This window comes from Schistocerca piceifrons, chromosome 2, assembly GCF_021461385.2.
Source record: "Schistocerca piceifrons isolate TAMUIC-IGC-003096 chromosome 2, iqSchPice1.1, whole genome shotgun sequence".
Classification (NCBI taxonomy): domain Eukaryota; kingdom Metazoa; phylum Arthropoda; class Insecta; order Orthoptera; family Acrididae; genus Schistocerca; species Schistocerca piceifrons.
Window position 1 is genome coordinate 692,298,399 of NC_060139.1, and position 26,259 is coordinate 692,324,657.

The 26,259-nt window shown below is 39.9% G+C and overlaps 1 protein-coding gene across 1 annotated transcript in view; it reads left to right on the plus strand.

Annotated features, from left to right (window-relative positions):
• The window catches only part of LOC124776985, a 106,239-nt gene extending 81,310 nt beyond the window's left edge, over positions 1-24,929 (plus strand). The window contains exons 7-8 of the mRNA XM_047252230.1: positions 21,420-21,657; positions 22,501-24,929. Of these exons, the coding sequence (XP_047108186.1) occupies positions 21,420-21,657; positions 22,501-24,843 (2,581 nt within the window). The 3' untranslated portion in view covers positions 24,844-24,929. The remainder of the gene's footprint in view (positions 1-21,419; positions 21,658-22,500) is intronic.
• Positions 24,930-26,259: the final 1,330 nt, after the last annotated feature.

Below are 26,259 nucleotides of genomic sequence, written 5' to 3' on the forward strand. Positions count from 1 at the left end.
AGTGGATGCAGCAGTATACTGCACACCTTTCTGCACAAGAGTTACGGAAGTCTGATCCATATGCAGGTTTGATTTCTGCTGAATAGTAACTGAGTGAAAGCTACTTATTCTTGGGAATAAGCTAATATTGTTAAAGAGAAATGGCAGTAAGGAATATATGTATTGAGATGCCAATGTCAAAATACCCAGACTCATGAACAGGGGTCGACAAGAGGTTCATGAACTTACATCGCTTATGCCCAAACTGCCCATTTCTGAGCCAAAAATATCCTTCTAGAATGGGAAGAGTTACCCCAGACTATAATACAGTACAACATAAGTGAATGAAAATAAGCAAAGTAGACTAATTTTCGTGTCAAACTATCACTCAGTTTTGATACCATTCGAATAGTAAAAATGGCAGCATTAAGTCTTTGAACAAGATCCTGAACACGGGCTTTCCACAAGTTTATTATCTATCTGAACACCTAGAAATTTGAACTGTTCAGTTTCACTAATCATATGCCCATTCTGTGAAATTAAAACATCAGGTTTTGTTGAATTGTGTGTTAGAAACTGTAAAAACTGAGTCTTACTGTGATTTAGTATTAGATAATTTTCTAAAAGCCATCAACTTACATAATGAACTGCACTACTTGAAACCAAGCCAGTGTTGCACACAACATCCTTTACTGCCAAGCTAGTGTCATCAGCAAACAGAAATATTTTAGGGTTACCCATAATACTAGAGGGCATATCACTTATATAAATAAGGAACTGGAGTGTCCCAAACACTGATCCCTGGGGCACCTATCACCTGACTGTACCCCACTCAGACCCCACAACACAGCCATTGTCAACACTGTGAATAATGACCTTTCTAATCTTCAGCATTCTTCTGTATCGCCATATTTCGAAAGCTTCTATTCTCTTCTTGTCTAAACTACTTATTGTCCATGATTCACTTCCATACGTGGCTACACACCATACAAATGCTTTCAGAAGAGACTTCCTGACATTTAAATGTTTACTCGCTGTTAACAAATTTCTCTTCTTCAGAAACGCTTTCCTTGCTGTAGCCAGCCTACATTTTATATACTCCCTACTTTGACACTCATCAGTTATTTTGCCTCTCAAAAAGCAAAACTCATTTACTACTTTGTGTCTCATTTCCTAATGTAATTCCCTCAGCATCACCCAATTTAATTTTACTACATTCCATTATCCTCGTACTACATTCCATTATCCTCGTTTTGATCCTCCTCTCAAGACACTGTCCATTCCGTTCAACTGTTCTTCCCAGTCCTTTCCTGTATCTGACAGAATTACAATGTCATCGGCGAACCTCAAAGATTTTATTTCTTCTCATAGATTTGAATTCCTACTTCAAATTTTTCTTTTGTTTCCTTTACTGCTTGCTTAATATACAGATTGAATAACATCGGGGAGAGGCTACAACCCTGTCTCACTCCCTTCCCAACCACTGCTTCCCTTTCATGCCCCTCGACTCTTGTAACTGCCATCTGGTTTCTGTACAAATTGTAAATAGCATTTCACTCCCAGTATTTTACCCCTGCCACCTTCAGAATTTGAAAGAGAGTATTCCAGTCAACATTGCCAAAAGCTTTCTCTAAGTCTACAAATGCTTAATCTATCTTCTAAGATAAGTCGTAGGGTCTGTATTGCCTCCCGTGTTCCAACATTTCTGTGGAATCCAAACTGATCTTCCCCAAGGTCGGCTTCTACCAGTTTTTCCATTTGTCTGTAAAGAATTCATGTCAGTATTTTGCATCTGTGACTTATTAAGCTGATAGGTCAGTAATTTTCACATCTGTCAACACCTGCTTTCTTTGGGATTGGAATTATTATATTCTTCTTGAAGTCTGAGGGTGTTTCGCCTGTCTCATACATCTTGCTCACCAGATGGAAGAGTTTTGTCAACAGCTGGCTCTGCCAAGGCTATCAGTAGTTCTAATGGAATGTTGTCTACTCCTGTGGCCTTGTTTCTACTGAGATCTTTCAGTGCTCTGTCAAATTCTTCACACACTATCATATCTCCCATTTCATCTTCACCTACATCCTGTTCCATTTCCATAATATTGCCCTCAAGTACATCGTCCTTGTATAGACCACCTATATATTCCTTCCATCTGTCAGCTTTTCCTTCTTTGCTTAGAACTGGTTTTCCATCAGTGCTCTTGATATTGTAATTTTCCTGTAGGGAAATCACTTTGCAGTGCTACTCTCAAATCTTTGATCAATGTGAATGAGTCAAGAAACATACCTTTAATACTGTATTGGAACATTACAGGATTGTTTTTCCTACTCATCCACATTAACTCAATTTTTTTATATACATTTAGAGCAAGCTGCCATTCATCACACCAAATATAAATTCTGTATGAGTCGTCCCATATCCTTTTACACTCACTCGATGACAATACTTCCCTGTATACTACATCATCATCAGGAAGCAGATGCAGCTTGCCATTCACTCTAATATCCAGGAAGATCGATGTACTCTTAAGACATGTCATTTAGTGTGATTTGCTTTCTTCGATAAAAATGTGTCTTCTTTGTAAAGTTAAATACAATCCAAGTCTCCAGAGGCCAGATGCTATTGCATTTCATGCAAGTGTGGCATGTCTAACATGGAATGGACTATTAGAACAGTTAAGGAGAGATGCAAGGAATATCAGCGACATATCTTATCAAAGCCAATCAAAGCAGCTGTTGTCAAGCACTGTGTGAAATGTAGTTATGAATTTAAATGTGATGTGAATAGTATCTTGACGCAAACACCAAGTTTCTGGGACAATGTGATTGAGGAGACTATCAATATAGAGATGTCAGAATATATAATAAATCAGGATAGAAATTTCAATCTAATCAGGGTGTCGGGTCTGGCACTCAATTTATTAAGATAACTGCAGCCATCACACCCACCAGATCCTGGAAATGCTGAGAGAATGTGTTTCACAGAATATCAGTGCCGGCTTTGAGGAACAAAAGAGCATCAGAGGGCATTGTGTGTGTCAGGAGTCAATCTCGTAATCAGCTATAAATAGCAATGTGAGACCAGCAATAGTTCAGTATGGTTGGACTATTGGCAGATAAGTACATGTACCAGTGCAACTTGCATCACCTGAAGTAGACATCTGGGTCTGTTATTGAAGTATTGCACAAAAATGGATACTACTCAGCTGTACATGTGGTAGTACGCAATGGAATGTGTAGATAGTTCACAACTGTACTGGTGCCTGTGATTACTACCACAGGTTCCTTGGAAACCCCACAGCATTAGACTGCCTCATCCAGCTAGCTCCCCTAGTGTGGTTTAGTGTTTTGAGCATCCATTTTTCCTGGACAACAATGTATCCGCACTGAACCATTGATGTTGTACAACAAGAAACCTGATTCATCCAACCAGATGACATGTTTTCATTGATCCATGGTCCATTCCCAATCCTGTGCCCACTGCTTTTGTAATTGGCAATGCCATTGGGTCAACACGGGAACATGTAGGGTGATCTGCTGCAGACCCCCACGTTCAATGATGCACACTGAATGACGTACCTCAAACAATTGTACCTCCATCAGCATTGTATTCTGTCGTCAGATCTTTCGCAGAATGCCACTTCTCCTGGGAGAATGCTGTACTGACCACTGTCTTTTGATAGCAACTAAGTTTACTATTGCTGAGCATTGTATCTACACTGGTCTTTCAATGGAGTGTGTAGAACAGTTTTGCCACAGCAACATTTTTCTGGGACACCATTATTAAAGAATAAATGAAAATATGCCTGGCAGAAAATCTGACGAACCACAATAGTGGGCACCAGTTGGCTGGTAATGTGTCCATTTCACTTGAGACTGAGGGCTAATGTGGAAGCTGGCTGTCTGGCCTTGCTATTTAACCTGTGACTGGAAAGGCTGCTGTTCCTTCAGCAGGGTCTGAGCTTGCACATGGGAAGAGGGGTTTGCTAGTTATTGGGAGTGCCAGTGTTAGGTGTGTTATGGAGCCTCTTAGAGAAATAGCATTCAGGGTTGGAAAGAAACCAATGTTCACTCGATATGTCTGCTGGAGATGTGGAGGAGGCCTTGCCTGTGCCTGTGGAGCGTGCTGGTGCAGTCTTCTACAAGTTGTGGCACATATTGGAACCAATGATGCCTGTCACTTGGGTTCTCTAGGCCAACCATAGTTCTAAGAGTTCATTGGGGTCCTTTGTCTTGGAGCTCAGTGGTGAGTCTCAACCAAAGGCTTTGTCAACTCTTTGACATTCTTGTCTGCAGACTTTTAGTCCTGTGTTAAAAGGTGGAGAGTTGTAGGATAACCCTTGATAAGTCAGGAGTGCACCACACAAAGGAGGAAGTTACTCGAGTACCAGAGTACTTGTGGAGTGCACATGGATTTTTTTTTTAGGCTAGGTGCTAGTTTGAGGTACTTTAATGAACTCCCCAGCTGACAGGCATAGAGTGAAATCAGACTGTGTTCAGAGTAACGACACTTTGACTGTCAAAATTTTTTCAGTAAATTGCCGAAGTATTTGTAACAAAGTTCTAGAATTTACTGCTCTCCAGGAAATTTGTCACACCCAGATTACACTCAGGACCGAGAGGTGGATGAATTCTAAAGTAGAAAACTCTGATATATTTAGCAAGTCATGGAACATATAACAGAAAGACAGCTTAGACACCATAGGAGGGGAAGTGTTTATTGCAGTCTACAAAAACATTACCTCTAATGATGTCGATTTTGAGTGTGACTGTGAAGTTATGGATGTGTATAACAGGTCTAGGTGAAATAAAGTTAACTGCTGGATATTTTTACTGGCTACCCAATTCTACCGTGATCGTTCTAGAGTCATTCAAAGAAAGTCTGCGCTCAGTGGTGCGGAAATACCCAGATCATGAAACATTAGTTGGAGGTGACTTTAACCTACCAAGTGTAGACTCACATTTGTGGATTAATTGTAGGAGGTACAGACATGGTGTCTTGTGAACTACTTTTGAACACACTTCTCTGAAAACTGTCTTGTGCACCTAGTTTGACAGCCTGCACACAGTGGAAATACTTTAGACCTTGTCGCTACAAAAAGACCTGACACTATTGATGGCATCAGTAAAGAGAGGGATTAGTGAGCATGACATCATCATAGTGACTATGGTTACTAAAGCTGATAAATCATACAGAAGGCTGGGACAATTTTTTTGCTAGAAAGAACAGACAGGCAATTGCTAGCATCCCATTTACACAATGCATGGACTTCATTTAGGTCCAGTATGATGGAAGTAAGGGAAATTATGGGCATTGTTTAAACAGCTTTTAAATTACACTGTGGAAAAGTATATACTCAGTTAAGTGGATTAAAGACAAGAAATTCCACTGTAGTTTAATTACAAAATTTGGAAAATTCTGGGGAAGCATAAGCTGTTACACAGTTGTTTAAAAAGAGAATGTGTGAATAGTGACAGGCAAAAGTGGGTAGAGATTCATGCATCTATAAAAAGATTTATGCACAAAGCATACAACAACTACCACTGTCATACCTTAGCAAAGGATCTAGCTAAGAATCTGAGAAAATTCTGGTCCTACATAAAACCACTAAGTGGGTCAAAAGCTTCAATCCAGTCACTCAATGACCTGTCTGGTGTGTAAACGGAAGATAGCAAAAGAAGAGCTGAAGTCTTAAATTTCAAATTTGAGAAATGGTTCATGCAGGAGGATCATACAAACATAACATCATTTGAGCATCACACAGATTCCCTTATGGAGAACGTAGTAATAGGGATCCCTGGTGTATTGAAGCAACTAAAAGAATTGAAAAGTTGCCAGGGCTTGATGGAATCCAATTTGGTTTTACGAAGAGTAATCTGTGGCAAAGGCCCCTTACTCATCTTGCACTTATAATAAATCCCTTGCCCAGTGCAAAGTCACAAAGAACTGGAAAAAAGTGCAGGTGGTTCCTGTATATTAGAAAGGTAAAAGATCTGACCTGCAGAATTAAAGACCAATGTCCTTAATATCACTTGCTGCAGACTTCTTGGACATGTTGTCAGTTCAAATATAACAAATTTCCTTGAGACAAAAGAGCTTATGTCCACAAATCAGCATGATTTTAGAAAGCATAACTCATGCAATGCTCAACTAGGCCTTTTTTCCCATGATATTCTGCAAGCTGTGGATGAACAGCGACATGCAAATTCCATATTCCTAGATTTCTGAAAAGCATCTGATGTGGTTTCGTACTACAGACTGTTAAAGAAGGTACAAGAATATGGAATAGATTACCAGATATGTGAGGGGCTTGAAGACTTCTTAAGAAATAGGGCCCATTATATTATTGTTGATGGCGAGTGTTCATAAGAGTCAAGGGTATCATCAACAGTGCCCCAGGGGAGTCCGACCGAACATTCGGCTTTGGCCACTTACAGCCAAAAATCCCTCCTTCAGCCAAACCTTTGGATTTGGACAAAATATGCTAGCAAGTGCCAAAATTGAACTAACTGTTAGAACTGCACATGGGTGGTGGAAATCCAACAATTAAATTGCAACAGTCATGAAGCCTTCACTATTTGGTGCAGATTCTAGTACATGGTGTTGTGTTGGTCGGTCACCATTGCTAGCAAATACAAGTAGTACAGGAGATTTTCTTACTCAAGAAATATTCTGCATTTATTGATTACAACTCTAATATATCCTCATTTCAAAATGAAGTAATTGACTAGCAATGAAACGGAAAACACAAGTACTGAAACATTACCATACCATTTCTATGACAGAATGAGTCTCGGTCAAGTCAAATAGCTCATACAGATGTAGATTTGATGGGCCTAGACCTTTCTGGTCAACATCAGATGCAGATACTGAAAATGCATCCTCAAAAGATGATGATGGTTTATGGCATTCACAGGATCATCTTGAATTACCTGTCAGAAGTGGTAACGAGTTGGATTTGGAACATCACTATCTGCTCTTTGAAGAACATCTAACATGCTTTTTAAAAGAACCTTTGCTTGTGAGGAACGGTGGTTTATGAATATAAGGCTTCTATTCCATATACTTATTTACGCCCAGTTGCACTTAAATATTTATCTGCTGCTCCTACAAGTGTTCCTAGTGAAAAATTGTTCAGTACAGTGGGACAGGCAATCTAACTTGATTGGTGAAAATATATCTAAAAATAAAGATGATGTGACTTACCAAATGAAAGCGCTGGCAGGTTAATAGACACACAAACAAACATAAACATACACACAAAATTCAAGCTTTCGCAACCAACGGTTGCTTCATCAGGAAAGAGGGAAGGAGAGGGAAAGATGAAAGGATGTGGGTTTTAAGGGAGAGAGTAAGGAGTCATTCCAATCCCGGGAGCAAAAAGACTTACCTTAGGGGGAAAAAAGGACAGGTATACTCTCTCTCTCTTTCATCTTTCCCTCTCCTTCCCTCTTTCCTGATGAAGCAACCGTTGGTTGCGAAAGCTTGAATTTTGTGTGTATGTTTGTGTGTCTATCAACCTGCCAGCGCTTTCGTTTGGTAAGTCACATCATCTTTGTTTTTAGATATATTTTTCCCATGTGGAATGTTTCCCTCTATTATATTCATATCATTAATTTGATTGGTGAAAACATAGACAAGTTATTATTTTAGCTTACAACATAAAACTATTTAACTTTGATTATTAATTCATTTTTGTTGATAGATATCTAAACACTAATGGAAATTTAAGTTTCATTCACTATTATTATGTGTTTTCTAATTGTAACTGTTCAAGTATTCTTTTAAGTAAATAAATACTATAATTCGTTTTATTCCAAGGTGGTGTTATTTCTGAGAGGTTGCAAGACAATTTTAACCATCTCATTAAATTGTTTGGATTATATATTTTATAAAAATCATTATTTTATTCACATTTTGCCATTCTTGAATGGAATTTCTTGGGGCTATTAAACCTTCAACTTCAGCCGGAGGTTAGGACAATAGCTGATTAATTGGTGTTGGCCAGAGATCGACCTTTGCTTGGACACTACCCAGAGTACATACACCATGCTAATAATATTTCAGGACAGGTTAGTCTTTATGAGTCTTCGTTGGCTCACTTGAGGTGGACTGACAGGTGCCCAGTCAAAGTATCATGCAATGATATGAACAAGGCCCAGCTGCAAGCCCAAAGTTTCATTCAGTAATCAGTTCAGTGGGGAGTTTTGAAAATTCACATTTGTATAGGTGTCCATCTGCCAACTACCACCAGTAAATCTGTGATCATCAAACGTCCTTTTTTTAATAACTTATTTTCTGTTGAGCGTTATGATCATGTCCTTAGATCAAATTGTGTCTCAATCCGTGTAGCTGTGGCTACGAAACAAAGTATTACAATATATGTCACATAATGCTTTTGTGTTCACCCTCAGCTTCTCTGCATCACCAACTTGTATAAACTGCAAGTGATTAAGGCTGATTAGTATTAATGATACATTTGGGTGCAGTTCAAAGAATGTATGTTCTGGCTCCTAGAGTATACCTGTCTTAACAGGTTGCACATATCTTTAACATCAGTTGGCAAATAGTGATATCAAAACAGGGTGCAGTCTAAATCTTCAAACAGTGGTAAAACTATTTGGCTGTTCATAACTTGAGTTAAAATTACAAGAAGGTGTAGTGCTGTATGAGGTGTAATAACATCATGCACTTACAAATCCTAGATTTAATGCTGTTTCTTTGTGTAGATTTCCTGGGCCACTGTCCATACCTCAGTTTGAGTAAAAATACCATTGTCAGAGTGAGCTACCATGGCCAGTAACATGTGAATGACAGAGTATGAGATGTTCTGCGCCACAAATATTTACGGTCTTGGGTTTGGGGAATTCTTGTAAATTACGCAGAGCTGCAGCTGGAAGGTAGTAGTTATGGGACCGATTGTCAGATCATATGACCAGTGCGGTTTATGCTGATATTTAGTAAATTATTCTGCGAGGCAGGTTTATGAGACCACTCACAAGAAAGAAGGCATGGCCCGGTGGGCACTGTATATGAGTGTGAAGTAATCAGGGCAGCACCGGGCACTGGCATTCTGTGAAGAACCCATACGTTGCAGTTACAACAGCACCTAGTCCCTGTGTCTAGGGGTCAAAGCAGACTGAGAAAAGCTAACATTGTAATTATTAAAGAGCATTCCACTTGTGCCCTCCAGAGGAGCTAAGTTAAAGGCATATGGGAAAGACGTATAAATAAGCAAGCCCAGAGGCTCAAATGAGGCAGTCGTGTCACCATTCTGTCCATGTCTGTAACTGGACAGAATGATGATTGTTTAAGTTGCAGGTCATGGTGATGTCTGATGATGGATATCAGTAGCCAACCAGCCTGCTGAAACTACCAACAACTTCTGCTGCATGGATGTGCCATAGCTATGGTGGGGTGGGCCATATCTTGGAGCTGCACTGGCATGACGAGTGAGAGGGCTGCTGACCTCCAGTCTCTGGGTGACACCATGCAGTGTATTGCAGGCTGCTGTCCACAGGGGTGGGGCTGGGGTGCAAAATTGTGGCCTCCTGGGTGCAGAGCTGCCTGTGGTCACTGACTGAGCTGCTCTGGGCAGATGGCTGGAGTTGATAAGGCTCACGACAGCAATTTTGGTTGGCTGTTTCCCTTTGATGCTCCACATAGGGTCCACAAATTGCCCTTGAGGAAGGAGTAAGCCATCCCCCAGGCTAATGGTGCAGCCAACACATGCAGCAGTCGCATAACCACGGTGTGAGTAGGAGTGCTACGTCTGCAAGGCTGGGCGACCAGATGCTAACGCAGTAGATTCTGGCAGTGACACACACACACACACACACACACACACACACACACACACACACACACACACACACAAAATCAAAATGGCAATCACCCACCGCCGTCACCAGGATCATTGAAAGGCCAGCTGTGTACGTTCAATGCAATAAGTCAATGACACAGTTGCTAGTGTTTCTCTGCACGCTTTGGCGTAAGTCACCACTCTCTTCCAAGTCATACCTCTTGGTCATTCTGACATAATACAACCCCTGAGCTTGGAAGGATTGTAACACTTTGGTGTCAGAAGCAGTTGTTTGCTTTCCAACATGATATGTTGAGTTTAAGTTTTATTGATGTTATTTTTTATGTTTCGTCTCATTGTTACAGTTAGTTGAGTGAGCTAGGGTACAAGATGTTAAATTTACTTTTGTGAAGCCAAGGGAACCTGTGGACTTAGCTTTATTTAGAGCTAATGGTGGATGTGATAATTTAGTGCCAGTGAGGTGTTCATTTTGCAGTTTGTCTGGGCATAAGTTACCTTGTACCAGAGCTGTAGCAGTTGTTTGTTCTGCATGTGGGCATATTGGTTATCTGTCTAGTAGTGTACTGAGTGTAGATAGGTGGTGATTCACTGTAAGAATTAATTTATGATTACATTTTTTTATTTTTTATTTTTTTTAAAGGATTAAATCAGAGTTTGTATTTAGTCTTTCTTTTTCTTTTCTTTCCTTCTTCAGGTGAATTAAGAATATGCAAAATGGTGGAAACATGTGCTACTACCTCAGATGCAGTTGCTTCTTTAACTCAGTGAGTGCAAGTGTTAACAGAACAGTTTGAGAGCATGAAACAGAGAAATTTTGAACTTAATCATGACTTAGAGGCTCTTCAAGAGAGTCACAGTCAGTCACAATCAGAGCCACAAGAAAGTGAGTCTGGATTGAGAGTGCCTTCTATTCCGTATGATGCGGCGGTGATCGCACTGATTAATTCCTTCTTAGATAAGGCAATGGAAGACGTGACAGTTTTCATTAAGGATGTTAGGAATGATGTGGAAGCATATGGGTAGTCAGATGAAGTAACCCAGTATGTTGCTAATATGCATTTGAGGAGGACACCAAAGGATATGTTGTCTACCATGAGACATTTAGTAAAGCTCATACATTCTGGGAGTGGGCCACTGGATTGTGTCAGGAGCACCAAAAGCAGAAGAGTGCATGATTTTTTCAGGCGATATTAAGTATGTTTAGATGAAGCGCAACGAGTCTGTGGGAGCTTCTGAAGTCAAGTGTTATAGATGTTGTCAGGAGTGGCATGTAAGGAAGCAGTGTAAGCAACCATAATTCTATGCATGTGGTGTAGTGGGCCTCCAGGCATTTGAGTGTGGAGGTATGAAGGGTGAAAATCACTGGCAAGGAAAGCAGCCATCAATGGAAGGCAGTCTCAGTAGCCAGTAACAAGGCACAAGTTAGTGCACAGATGGATTGCTGCATAGTGGGCTTATTGGGTGGCAGATTTCTGGTGGACAGCGGTGTGAATTTTTCTGTTATCATTCTGGACATAGTGGCAAAGAGGAGACTGTGGCCACCATGGTATAGGTTGCATGGTGTTGGCAATAATGGGGTGGAATCATTGGGTTTGGCAGTATTGGAGTTTTTGGTTGAGAAAACTAAGTTCAGTTAATGCATGGAGGCGTTGCCATGCATAGGTGAAGGTTATTCAGTAATTCTTAGGCTAGACTTTTTCGACAAACATCACACTAAGATTGATCATTTGCAATATGCAGTTGAACTCAATGGGACTTTAACTGGGGGAAACAGTTGCAACTGAGACAATGGTGCAAGGTTCACCTGTCATGAGGGCGAGATCAACTAAACTGTGAAAGTTTTCAGTAAAGATCAATCAGCGGGATAAAATACCAGCAGGTACAGGAAAGATAATATGGGTTTCAGTGGATACTGATTTGCCAAGGGAAACATTATTTGTGGTTTAACTGCTCTTAAGCAATGAAGAGACAGATAGTTTGCATTGTTTTATCCGAGGAAAGCCGCAAGTAATCTGTCAGTGTGGAAGTGTTATGAGGAAAAGTAGGTCATTTGAAGGGCTATGATCGAACGGCCGTGGAGAACTTGTTATTGAGATTTAGTGACTTATTTTGTGTGAACAGAGGGTTACCGGCAATCTCTCTGGCACAACTTCACGTACTGAAAGGCAATAGTGCATCAACTAGTAGGAAGCCGTTCTGTATAACAAAGCAGCTGCAACCATTGTTAGAAGAATTTATTGAACAACTTCTATGGGGTGGGATCATAGAACTGAGTGACAGTCCCTTGAGCACAGATACTGTTGTGATGCCAAAGAAATCAGCGGATACGACACGGAAATACAGATTTTGCTGTGACTACAGATATCTGTCTTGGCTTCACAAAAGTAAATTTAACATCTTGTACCCTAGCTCACTCAACTAACTGTAACAGTGAGATGAAACATCAAAAATAACATCAATCCAGACTCCTCCCCCCATGAACCATGGACCTTGCCGTTGGTGGGGAGGCTTGCGTGCCTCAACGATACAGATAGCCGTACCGTAGGTGCAACCACAACGGAGGGGTATCTGTTGAGAGGCCAGACAAACGTGTGGTTCCTGAAGAGAAGCAGCAGCCTTTTCAGTAGTTGCAGGGGCAACAGTCTGGATGATTGACTGAACTGGCCTTTTAACACTAACTAAAATGGCCTTGCTGTGCTGGTACTGCGAACGGCTGAAAGCAAGGGGAAACTACAGCCGTAATTTTTCCCAAGGGCATGCAGCTTTACTGTATGGTTAAATGATGATGGCGTCCTCTTGGGTAAAATATTCCCGAGGTAAAATAGTCCCCCATTCAGATCTCCAGGCGGGGACTACTCAAGAGGACGTCGTTATCAGGAGAAAGAAAACTGGCATTCTACGGATCGGAGCGTGGAATGTCAGATCCCTTAATCGGGCATGTAGGTTAGAAAATTTAAAAAGGGAAATGGATAGGTTAAAGTTAGATATAGTGGGAATTAGTGAAGTTTGGTGGCAGGAGGAACAAGACTTCTGGTCAGGTGAATACAGGATTATAAATACAAAATCAAATAGGGGTAATGCAGGAGTAGGTTTAATAATGAATAAAAAAATAGGAGTGTGGGTAAGCTACTACAAACGGCATAGTGAACGTATTATAGTGGCCAAGATAGACACGAAGCCCATGCCTACTACAGTAGTACAAGTTAATATGCCAACTAGCTCTGCAGATGATGAAGAAGTTGAAGAAATGTATGATGAGATAAAATAAATTATTCAGGTAGTGAAGGGAGACGAAAATTTAATAGTCATGGGTGACTGGAATTCGAGAGTAGGAAAAGGGAGAGAAGGAAACATAGTAGGTGAATATGGATTGGGGCTAAGAAATGAAAGAGGAAGCCGTCTGGTAGAATTTTGCACAGAGCATAACTTAATCATAGCTAACACTTGGTTCAAGAATCATAAAAGAAGGTTGTATACATGGAAGAATCCTGGATATACTAAAAGGTATCAGATAGATTATATAATGGTAAGACAGAGATTTAGGAACCAGGTTTTAAATTGTAAGACATTTCCAGGGGCAGATGTGGACTCTGACCACAATCTATTGGTTATGAACTGTAGATTAAAACTGAAGAATTGCAAAAAGGTGGGAATTTAAGGAGATGGGACTTGGATAAACTGACTAAACCAGAGGTTGTACAGGAATGGGGGAAAGAAATACCGTAGAAGAAGAATGGGTAGCTCTGAGGGATGAAGTAGTGAATGCAGTAGAGGATCAAGTAGGTAAAAAGACGAGGGCTAGTAGCAATCCTTGGGTAACAGAAGAAATATTGAATTTAATTGATGAAAGGAGAAAATATAAAAATGCAGTAAATGAAGCAGGCAAAAAGGAATACAAACGTCTCAAAAATGAGATCGACAGGAAGTGCAAAATGGCTAAGCAGGGATGGCTAGAGGACAAATGTAAGGATGTAGAGGCTTATCTCACCGGGGGTAAGATAGATACTTGCTACAGGAAAATTAAAGAGACCTTTGGAGAAAGGAGAACCACTTGCATGAATATCAAGAGCTCAGATGGAAACCCATTTCTAAGCAAAGAGGGGAAAGCTGAAAGGTGGAAGGAGTATATAGAGGGTCTATACAAGGGCGATGTACTTGAGGACAATATTATGGAAATGGAAAAGGATGTAGATGAAGATGAAATGGGAGATACGATACTGCGTGAAGAGTTTGACAGAGCACTGAAAGACCTAAGTCGAAACAAGGCCCCAGGAGTAGACAACATTCCATTAAAACTACTGACGGCCTTGGGAGAGCCAGTCCTGACAAAACTCTACCATCTGGTCAGCAAGATGTATGAGACAGGTGAAATACCCTCAGACTTCAAGAAGAATATAATAATTCCAATCCCAAAGAAAGCAGGTGTTGACAGATGTGAAAATTACCGAACTATCAGTTTAATAAGCCACAGCTGCAAAATACTAAAGCGAATTCTTTACAGACGAATGGAAAAGCTGGTAGAAGCCGACGTCGGGGAAGATCAGTTTGGATTCCGTAGAAATGTTGGAACACGTGAGGCAATACTGACCTTACGACTTATCTTAGAAGAAAGATTAAGGAAAGGCAAACCTACATTTCTATCATTTGTAGACTTAGAGAAAGTTTTTGACAATGTTGACTGGTATACTCTCTTTCAAATTCTAAGGGTGGCAGGGGTAAAATACAGGGACCGAAAGGCTATTTACAATTTATACAGAAACCAGATGGCAGTTACAAGAGTCGAGGGGCATGAAAGGGAAGCAGTGGTTGGGTAGGGAGTGAGACAGGGTTGTTGCCTCTCCCCGATGTTATTCAATCTGTATATTGAGCAAGTAGTAAGGGAAACAAAAGAAAAATTTGGAGTAGGTATTAAAATCCAGGGAGAAGAAATAAAAACTTTGAGGTTCGCCGATGACATTGTAATTCTGTCAGAGATAGCAAAGGACTTGGAAGAACAGTTGAACGGAATGGACAGTGTCTTGAAAGGAGGATATAAGATGAACATCAACAAAAGCAAAATGAGGATAATGGAATGTAGTTGAATTAAGTCGGGTGATGCTGAGGGAATTAGGTTAGGAAATGAGTCACTTGAAGTAGTAAAGGAGTCTTGCTATTTGGGGAGCAAAATAACTGATGATGGTCGAAGTAGAGAGGATATAAAATATAGACTGGCAATGGCAAGGAAAGCGTTTCTGGACAAGAGAAATTTGTTAACATCGAGTATAGATTTAAGTGTCAGGAAGTCGTTTCTGAAAGTATTTGTATGGAGTGTAGCCATGTATGGAAGTGAAACATGGACAATAAATAGTTTGGACAAGAAGAAAATAGAAGCTTTCGGAATGTGGTGCTACAGAAGAATGTTGAAGATTAGGTGGGTAGATCACGTAACTAATGAGGAGGTACTGAATAGGATTGGGGAGAAGAGAAGTTTGTGGCACAACTTGTGTAGAAGAAGGGATTGGTTGGTAGAACATGTCCTGAGACATCAAGGGATCACAAATTTAGCATTGGAGGGCAGCGTGGAGGGTAAAAATTGTAGAGGGAGACCAAGAGATGAATACACTAAGCAGATTCAGAAGGATGTAGGTTGCAGTAGGTACTGGGAGATGAAGGAGCTTGCACAGGATAGATTAGCATGGAGAGCTGCATCAAACCAGTCTCAGGACTGAAGACCACAACAACAACAACATACAGGTATCTAAAGATGGAAACCATTTCAGATGCTGATCCAATTCCAAATGTCACAAAAACTTTGGATAATCTGGGTCAACATCTGTTCTTTACAACTATGGACCTCAGAAGTGAATACCATCAATTGGAGGTGGTGCCTGAAGATAGACCGAAAACCGTGTTTATCATCCCAGCAGAACATTTTCATTACAAACGTATTGGATTAAAGAACACACCTGCAACTCACAGCGGTTGTTGGATGGTGTACTGAGAGGATTAAAGGCAAAAACTTGTCTGGCCTATCTCAGTGCCATAACTGTCTATTCAAAGGATTTACCAGAGCTTTTTAGACGTTTGGAGGATGACTTTAGTAGACTATGATCGGTGCATTTGACATAAAGTGTGTAGAAGCGCGACATGAGAAGGTTACCATAGGTGCCCAGTCCATTTTCTATGTAGAGTTACCCTGCAGGAAATAGATACATTCTCATGATCATCAATCACTTTTCTTAATTTTTGGCAATGGTATTGATGCCTGACCAGCAGGCTAGTAGTGTAGTGCAAGCATTAGTAAACAACTGGATATCAAAGTTTGGGATGCTTGAGACCATAATTGTGGACCAGGGTACAAATTTAATGAAACAGCTATGTCACATGTTGCATATATGGAAGTTATAGGTAAGTTCATTTCATCCGCAGACCAGTGGAAGAACGGGACACATACATGGGGCAATTGCAAGGATGTTGAGCTATTACGTAGGTTCCAGGCATGACATTTGGGATAGCTGTTTCTTATCTGCAGTGCGACTATAATTTGAAGGTTCATACTGCAATTGGCTTGTTGCCACTTGAGATGTTGTACAGCAGGAAAATGCTATCTCCCTTTGGCAGTTTGATTCCTAACTTACGACTGGGTAGTTAGGCAGTGAGGAACTTTACAAGAAGAGTTGGGAAAGCTTGGAGGAACGTGCAAAAGGGAAACACAAAGGTTCTAGAATGTCAGGAACGACTGAACAAATGCTGGGGCAAATTGCTGCAATACTGCATGGGGCAGTGGGTAATGGTCACTAGTCCCTATAAATCACAGAAGAAAACAAAGAAATTTTTAACAAAATACCAGGGACCATACCAGATCATGTAAATGACCTCACCGGCCAATGTGAAGATACAGTTCCTCACAAAACATCTGTTATATATGTCAGTCATATAAAACCATTTAAAGGGATGGTAGAGAGGACAGTACAGTTATTGGCAACCAACCAGGAGGTGGAAGTTACAAAGGGTAAAAAGAAGAAACCTGGGATTGGTGAGCAATGTAAGGTGCAGAATGTGCCGTGTAGGTTAAGGTCACATAAGTAAGCTATACAATAGTGTGTGTGTTTTTAAAGTGTGTCATGGAGTGTGTGTTTTTATTGCCACAGGGATTTTTTGCTTTTTTGTGGAGTTGTTAGTTTTTCATGTTGTTGTTACTGATTCTGTTTTTTTCTTTATTTTTTGCTTTCTTGGAAGGAGGAATGGGTGGTAGAGTAATTTGTGACCTGTCTGGGTGGCCAAGTAGGGACTGATATGCGGACATGTGAAGGGACTTTGTTCTGGGGGGAAGTAATGGGACAAGTTGTACGAAGGAGCTTCTACCAGCCCGAACTTGCCTCCAGTGTGTGGTGGGTATACATTGTATATATCCATATTCGTGCTGGAATTGGTATGGTTGAATTGCTACAAAGGAGGCAAACTGGTATGGTTGAAAAAACTCAAGATTTGAGAAAGTGGAATAATAATTAGTTGCATGACTTGTGAGGTAGTCGGAATGGATTTTTATCTTCTGATTACACTTATGGGCTCAACTGTTATGACATTGTCTCAGGACATGTTGTAAAGGCCAGAAGGATCCTTGAGGGTGTTGTGTTGTATTGAACTGGGGACCTAAAAATGATGGAGTGGCTTCATCCCCGCCATAACCCTCAGTGGTACACAAACCCACAACAGGCTACAGCAGTCCACTCACCCCACCACCGCCCCACACCAAACCCAGGGTTATTGTGCAGTTCGGACCCCAGTGGACCCTCCCCCCATCCCCAGGAATGTCTCACACCAGATGGGTATAACCCGCAATGTTTGCATGGTAGAGTAATGTTGGTGTACTCTTACATGGAGACAGTGTTTGCGCAGCAATCACCAACATAATGTAATTGAGGCAGAATGAGGGGAACCAGCCCACATTCGCTGAGGCAGATGGAAAACTGCCTTAAAAACAATCCACAGACTGGCCAGCACACTGGACCTTGACACTTAATCTGCTGGGTGGATTTGTGCTGGGGACCGGCATGCCTTCCTGCCCAGAAAGCAGTGCGTTAGACCACACGGCTAACCGGATGAGGGTGAAAATTTTAACATATTTAAATGACACACACTATCCAGAACCTTTGCAGTCCTTGGACAGATTGTGTCCTAGCAAGGGGAAATTTTGATGGAACAAATGTGACAACGGTACATCATGTCCAGGAAGAACCGGAGCACAAAGTATTAGTGGTGAGTGTATCACCTGCTAGCTGTAGCTTGTTTCCAGCAGGCTTTTGTGTACTGTATTTCTGGGTAAGATATAAGAAGGCACAGACTGTAGACGTGCAACACACCAATTACTAGTAAAATGGTTGACTGCCATTGTTCGGGGAAGCAATTAGTTTTAAAGTCTTCATTTGTATATAAGGGCATGATAAGAGTGCGTGGTAGTAGCAAAGAGTGAGCAGAAGTCCTGTATGGTGAATTTGGGAGATTGTCCTCAATATGTAAGTTATTAGAGTTAAGCTGATTTAATGGGAGTACTATGTTCAAGATTTGGGATGAATACTCTCTGAAGGGAGGGGGTATGCAGCGCCATGGATAAGTATAGGTGTGGATTTGGGGAATTCTTGTAAATTCCGTGCAGCTATGGTTGGAAAGTAGTAGTTAAGGGACCAATTGTCACATCAGATGGCAGACGTGGACGATGTTGATATTTAGCAAACAATTCTGCGAGGCAGGTTTACAACACCACTCACAGATGAGAAGGCCCAGCCTGGTGGGCACTGTATACAAGTGTGAAGTAATGAGGACAGGACAGGGCACTGACGTGTTACGAAGAACCCATATGTTGCATTTACAACAATGCCTAGTAACCTGTTTGTAGGGGCGAAGTGGGCTGAGGGAACTGAAGTTGTAATTATTAAAGAGCACTCCACTTGTCCTCTCCAGAGGAACTTCATTAGAGGCATGGGGAAAAATGTATAAATAAGTGAGGCCAGAGGCTCAAATTGGACAGTTGTGCCTCCATTCTGTCGGTGTCTAGAATGGGATAGAATGATGATAGTTTAAACTGCAGGCTAACCACAACATCTGGTGATGGATATCAGTGCCAAACCGGCCCACTGAAACTACCACCAACCTCCACTGCATAGATGCACCATAGCTGTGGCAGGGCAGGCCACACTTTTAGAGTGCACTGGCATGAGGAGCAAGAGGGCTTCCTGGGTGACATTTTCCAGTGGACTGCAAGCTGCTGTCATCAGGAGAGGGGTTGGGGCAAGAAATTGCAGCCTCCTGGGAGCAGAGCTGCCTGCGCTCACTGACCAAGCTGCTCCAGGTGGACAGTCGAAGCTTAGTAAGGCTCACTACAATGACAATGGTCAGCTGTTTCCTTTGGTGCTGTATATGGGGTCCACGAGTTGCTGTTGAGGGAACATTCTGCCATCCCCCAGGCTACTGGTGCAGCCAACATGGTTGATTGCCACTTAGCCATAGCATGAGTAGGAGCATTGCATTTGCAAGGTTGGGTGGCTGGATGCTGAACCAGCAGATTCCGGCATTGGCGTTTGCACTGACCCACACATGCATGCAGCATGGTGCCATTATCGGGATCATCAAAAGGCCAGCAGTGTGCCTTCGATGCAATAGTCAGTGACACAGTTGCTGGTGTCTCTCTGTACACTTTGGCATGAATAACTCCTCTCTCCCAAACCATACCTTATGGTCGTTCTGACATATTACAACCCCTCAGTTTGGGGGGTTGTAACAGCTGTTTTGGATATTAACAGTGAGTAGATGAATCACAGTGGAGTTGATCTCTCCCCAATTTAATGCTGGATGGTAAAAGCATGCAAAAAGCTATGGTGTTCAGAACAGTGTTCCCACTAGGGGCTACAGAAACCACCATCTCATACAAGTAAGTTCACTAAATCCATGTGAAGGGCATAAAAATCTACATAAGTGCAGTAACGTTACTGCTAGACCCTTACACTATGGGGAAAAGTTAGTTGGATAGCAAAGTTGTGATATATATTAATACACAGTGATAACAGTGCCCAAGTGTGCATGACTAAATAGATCTCAAATTCTCAGTATAGTACATTTTAGGATGTGAATGGAATGATAATGTTTATAAGTGATGTTTCAAATCACTGTTAAGAAATATCAGTTTTTACTGAGCACATCTGATATGCTATTGCAACGATTGTATAAATGTCACACACTACTCTGATCCACCTCTGAGTTATGGATCTGGTGCTGATTAGTCTTGGATCAAAATGTAATTTTGCTGGAAGCAAATTTAAGGAATTCCATCTATTTCTCGATTCCCATTGTTCCTCCACATCAATTGTGCATATAGTATTTACCCACAGTTCACAAATTTTGGCTGTAAGCCATTTTTGTATGGTCAGAAAAGATGTCAAGCATCATAGTGATATCATTCTTTTATGGCCCATGTGCATCCAACTTGTAATGGCAATGTCAATGTACAGAGATAAAACCTGGTATCATCATAAAATGAGATCAAAGTTTTGTGACACCCACTTTTATCAATCAAATTACTTTCACTAAAATTAATGAATCAATAGATAATCAAGTAAAGATGTAATGACATGAAATATAATCACGAAAAACCACTCAAAAATGTAATGAATATGTTGTGTCTACTGAAAATTTGTGCCAGACTGAGATTTCAAACCAGGTTATATGAATGTGGCCATTATAAACGTATGCACTGAAAGTATGCCATCTCTCCACTGCCTGACACACATCTTCTATCCATCTGAAAATTAGGTTTAGCCTAATCGGCTGATTTTAGCTAAAACAGTGCTGATTCCTCAGTCAGTACATGTGAGGTGGAAAATGAATGTCATTTAAAAAAATTATGACTGTGGTATCAAAATGCAAATTCTTAATCAAATTAACTCAACAGAGGAGACACTAAGCAGTGGTCAGGCTGGACAGGCTTGTAGAAAAATCTGACTAGCAGCTGAGTTGCTTTTGCCTGAAAGCCATCTAACACAAATATGTGACTGTCTACACTCTCTCTCTCTCTCTCTCTCTCTCTCTCTCTCTCTCTCTCTGTGTGTGTGTGTGTGTGTGTGTGTGTGTGTGTGTGTGTGTGTGTGTGTGTGTGTCCCTCCCCCTCCCCAGTCCCTCCCCTTTTTCTGAGAATACAGCTCAAACAGACCAATCAGACCACAGCATAAGCATGGGACAGAATGTTTGTTTATCCTAATGTGGATATTAAATTCATCATTAATTTTTTAAGCTGCAAGCTTTCAAGGTACAGAATTTGTTTGCAAAAATACCAGTGTAATTCTTCAGACTGATAGTTTTGTAAACATCCTATCAATTTTCAGCATTTCTTGCCATATTTTACCCTTCATCTATAGTGTGAAAGCCAGTTGGCTTTATTACAATTATAATTAAGCACCTGCTGTAGTAGTCTAATTATTAATGTAGAATGACAATTGTGATGCAGCTTAATTCTTGGAACAAGAAATTGTCTTGTTCATTTTTATGGAAGATCGATGTTGGTCTGATATTATATAAGAATTCCCATTTTTCTTTTCTTTTATATATGTATTAAAATTCAATGCTGTTTCATTTCTTCCTGTGTTCCAGATATGCTCTGAATCACCCAACTGTAAGTTACTGCCAAGGAATGAGTGATTTGGCATCACCACTTCTGGTCACTATGGGAGATGAAGCACATGCTTACATATGTTTCTGTGCTTTAATGAGACGATTACAGTCAAATTTTATGCTGGATGGTGTGACAATGACTTTAAAATTTCAACACTTAGCAGAAGGACTGATGTATTATGATCCTGAATTTTACGCCTATCTCAAAATGCATCAGGTTAGTTTCCCCAGTCATAATTGAAGAGTTGGAAGGAAGAAAGTGCTAAATTGCAAGTGCATATTTTGAGTTATGCCATGTTTGTTTAAACTCAAAGACAAGACTATAAATACAAAAAGAGAAACCAATTTATATAGCAAACAGTGTTTTCTAGCAGTTGTGAGGGTTTGTGCCCATGAAGTGCAAATTCTTGCAGATTGGACAACAGAACTGCAAAGTCACAAAAAATCTTTTGCAGTGGTTTGCAAGCTACTAAAAGAGAATCTGTGTGCTGGTTAATGACTTGGTTTATCATCAGTGCATTAAATCATAAAATTTCAGAGCATTAGTTTGACAACTTGGATATATTTTCCAGGCTGAGTCAACCTCAAGTCTGAACTAAATGAACCATTTCACATTGAATCTCCAATATTCTTCAGTTGTTGATGAAGACCATAGCAAAGAACTTCCCCAGGAGGGGCTCCAGGACACAGTGCACAGCATTGCAGAGTCTGAGCGGACACTGTATGATGAAATACACATATCATATGGAGGCCTTGTGTCACCACACAATGCCCTGGGGAGTACATCAAACATTAAAATTCTCACTAAATGAAAACAGCAACACACCAATATCTTTAAATAATAATAATAAAAAAACAGCTGTACCCTCACACAGTATATATGAAACCAAATGTTACCACTACATAGTTTATTTGGAAATACAACAGATAATGTTATCAGACTAATCTTTACTTAATTATGGCTTAGCCCTTTCTTCCACTGATCAATTTAATTATATTGTTTCATTCTTAAAAACATATTTGCATAATAATTAAATATATGTCTTTTTTTAAATTACAGGCAGATGATCTATTATTCTGTTACCGTTGGCTACTTTTGGAGATGAAGCGTGAATTTGCATTTGATGATGCTCTTCGAATGCTGGAGGTATTATGGAGTTCCCTCTCACAGATGCCCCCTGAAAAGGAATTGCCATTATTTGAGAGAAGATTCTGTGAAAAGTCTCATGGGGAATCACCACCACCAATAAGTCCTCTGCTGAAGACACCTCGAGAAAACGCTTACACCAAAGTGTGTGCTCTTCGACGTCAGAGTTCAGCTGCATCTCTGCATACATTTGGAAATGGTGTACCTGTCTCCAGAATATGGCACAGACCTGGATTAGCAGTTCGACAGAACCAGAGTTTGGATGAAACTGTTATAGGTCAACGCAACAGCAAAGTTAAGCATCAGGGTCAAGTGAAACTATTTGCTAGTCTCGATGACAGCAATTTACAGTTAACAAAAGCCAATAAATCCCATTCTACATCCCCAAATGAAGCTCTTTCTGAATCAGAAAATGATCATGTGAACAACAGAATAAACAACAGACTCTTGGAAAGAACAAATGAAGTTTTATCTGGCAGCACGGGAAACTTACTTTCTCCCCAAATGAATGAGAAAAAAAGTTACATAAATGACAAGAAACAGAAATTGTTGGGGGATAAAATTATTTTCTCTTCCTTTGAAAAAATCAACACAAGTCCTTCAAAAGATGAAATTGACAGAGCATCTGGTAAAAGGATTGTGAAAAATCTGAATGAATTTTTAAGCTTTGCATCACTTAGCAAAAATCGGAGTCATCCAGAAAAAGTTCCTGATGTTAAACAGTCAAAGTTAGCATGTCACAGTCTTCAGGAAATCTCACCAGAAGGTAAAGAAGGTAGAAATGATGTATCAAGTAATGACATATCGCACTTTACTACTAGAGAAGTGGAAGAACTTACAGACACTGATGAATTGTTGAAACATGAAGGACTACCAGCTCAGGTAAATGGGCTAAATAGTGATACATTTTGTGAAAGTAGTTCTCCAGATGATTCAACAGAGTACTTCCCAATGACAACATCAATGACACGAGAACTAAGACTAGAACTTGAGAATTTGGACCGCCAGGTCTTTGGTTCTACTTATAATCACTGTGCATTGAATTTAGAAGATTCTGAAGACTTGGAGTCTCCCTGCAGTGAGTCTTTCAGATCAATGGAAGCAAAAGTGGGAGGAGAAGAACTCGATCAAAGATGTGACTGTGTGGTATCAAAACAAGAATCAGAACTTCCAAGTGATGACACAACTACTGAAGTTGCTGAAATATGCAGTATTCCTGCTACTCCAGCTTTGAAACTGGATCTTGATATTCGTTCAAAAGTCAGTTCTATAGTAACACCTACATTGTGTGAAAATAGAAAAACAGTTGATATTGAGTGTGCAATACATAATCTGGACATTTCTTCAACAAAAAGCCATCATTTCTCACAAGCATGTAGCCCAACAATGGGAACAGGGGAGGAAATCTTTGTCTGGGAGAACCCTCTTCAGTGTCCTACCACACCAGATGAGCAGGCAGACTTGGAATTTGATGGTGTGGTTGTTAATGCAAATGACTCTGATAACTGTTTTTCATCTGTAAGTGCTGGTGAAATTTTTGAGAATGAAGGACAGTGTATTAAATCAATAACACCAATAAGATTACTACGTAATAGCTCTAGTCCTTTGAATTATCAGAAAAAAGAGGAAACACAATCAGATGATGCAAGTGATAGTTCAGATGGTTGGGTAGGTTCTACAAACAGCACATCTCATCGCCAGCAGCAAAAATCATTGTGTACTGACCTAAGACTTACAGATAGAGTTTCTGAATCAGAACGACAAAATTTGGAAATAGTTCCAGAATCCAAAGAAAAGGGAAGTAGGGAATCATTCCTGCCTGCAGCTAATTCAACAACAAATTCTCTTGCAGAATCACAGGAACAGTCCAGTCTTACAGCACACAAGAACTCCTCCAATGCTACATGTGTTAACAGTTCGTCTGTGCTACCCACTGTAAGCAACTTAACAAAACAAAATTCTCCAGTCACTAAACAAGCACAATTTGTTGGATCACAGTTACCTCCTCCACATAAATTTGGTGATGGTAATCCGTTCTTAATGTTTCTCTGTCTCACTGTCCTCCAACAACACCGTGATTTTATAATACGTAGTGCTATGGACTATAATGAAATGGCCATGCATTTTGATAAAATGGTAAGAAAACATAATGTTACGAGAGTTCTAAACCACGCTAGACAAATGTATGCTGCATATCTTAGACAGCAAGCTACTCTCAACAATAATGCTGATAGTGGAGTTGATTTAAATGTGTAAAAAGATTATTGTTATTGTGTGTGTTTGGGGGGTGGGGATGGGGGGGAGGGTTTAATTTATTATTTAGTTTGCCGTACCCTGCTCGTATGGCATGTTAAGGTATTTTTTGTCTTATTACTATAGCCTGCTCCCTCCTTTGTTTCTTTCTAAATGGATTTTGGCCTGAGTGACAATGTAGTGAGCTGCCATTTGCAAAAACCATTACACATTTGAATTCAAATACAAAATAAGATTAACATTACAAAGTTGCCTTTATGAGTAACACTGACATGAAATTAACTACACATTTGCTGCCATTCTCACTGTGGCCTCCAGCAGTAAGAATACCTGCTTCTACTACTTCAGACATTTTTAAATTCATGTGTAACAATTTTCAGTGTCTCCAATACATAATAACCACACGCACAGTGTAGTAGGAAAGAAAGAAAATCTAAATTTTAACATAAAATAGGTGAAAGAAGACTAACACCAATGTAAATAGAAAATTAATTTATTGTTAGCAAGATTTATATCAAGTTTTTAACTATATATTAAGAACTCTCAGCAGAATGATGATGATCTTTGAAGCATAAATGCATATTCAAAAAGTATAAAAAATGATAAACAATGTGAGACATATTGTGAAATAATTGCAAGACATTAATGTAATACTTCACAATTTGCAGAAAACAATTTACAATCCTAGTTTCATTTCCTTCAATGAAAAATAAATAACACTTACTGTTTTAATTATCTACTTACCTTGTATTCTGTCATATCATAGCATCTGGTAATGATCTGATGAAACTTGCTGCCAATTTTTTCCGCTTCTCTCTGTCAAAAAATTATTATATAAAAAGGTGACAATATTGTAGAAATCTTTGAGCGTCATACTATTATAGCTTTTGTAATACGTGGCTGGGATTTGTATATATAAGGATTGTACTTAAAACATAATTGTAAGTTACTTTATTTATGTATATGCTCCGTAAGCATGTTTAAAGAGGTGTTGTAGATGAAAGTGAAAGAAATGTAAGCGTCCTACATTTCTAATGTAATAAATAATTATTTATGTGGCACTTGTGTTAACAGTTAAAATTTGTTGTTATAAATGGTACACATTTATTTGATTTATTGGTGTAAATTTACATTTATTGACTTCTATAATTTATTTTGGACTACTGTATATATTTGATAGTAATGTCCTGTAAATGCATTTTTCTTTCTGTAGCTCAAAAAATAATTTCAGATTAAGGCAGTGGCAATAAATTAACCTTATTCTCCTTGACAGGTTCCTTCTCGGAAGATGCTAGTGGTGAGAAAGTGTGTACACATGATCATATGACTCACTTCATTTTGCCTAATGAGTTAAAATATTTGGCATTCCCACTATTGATGATTTGAATCCACCTACAATATATTTTTGTAATGAACAGT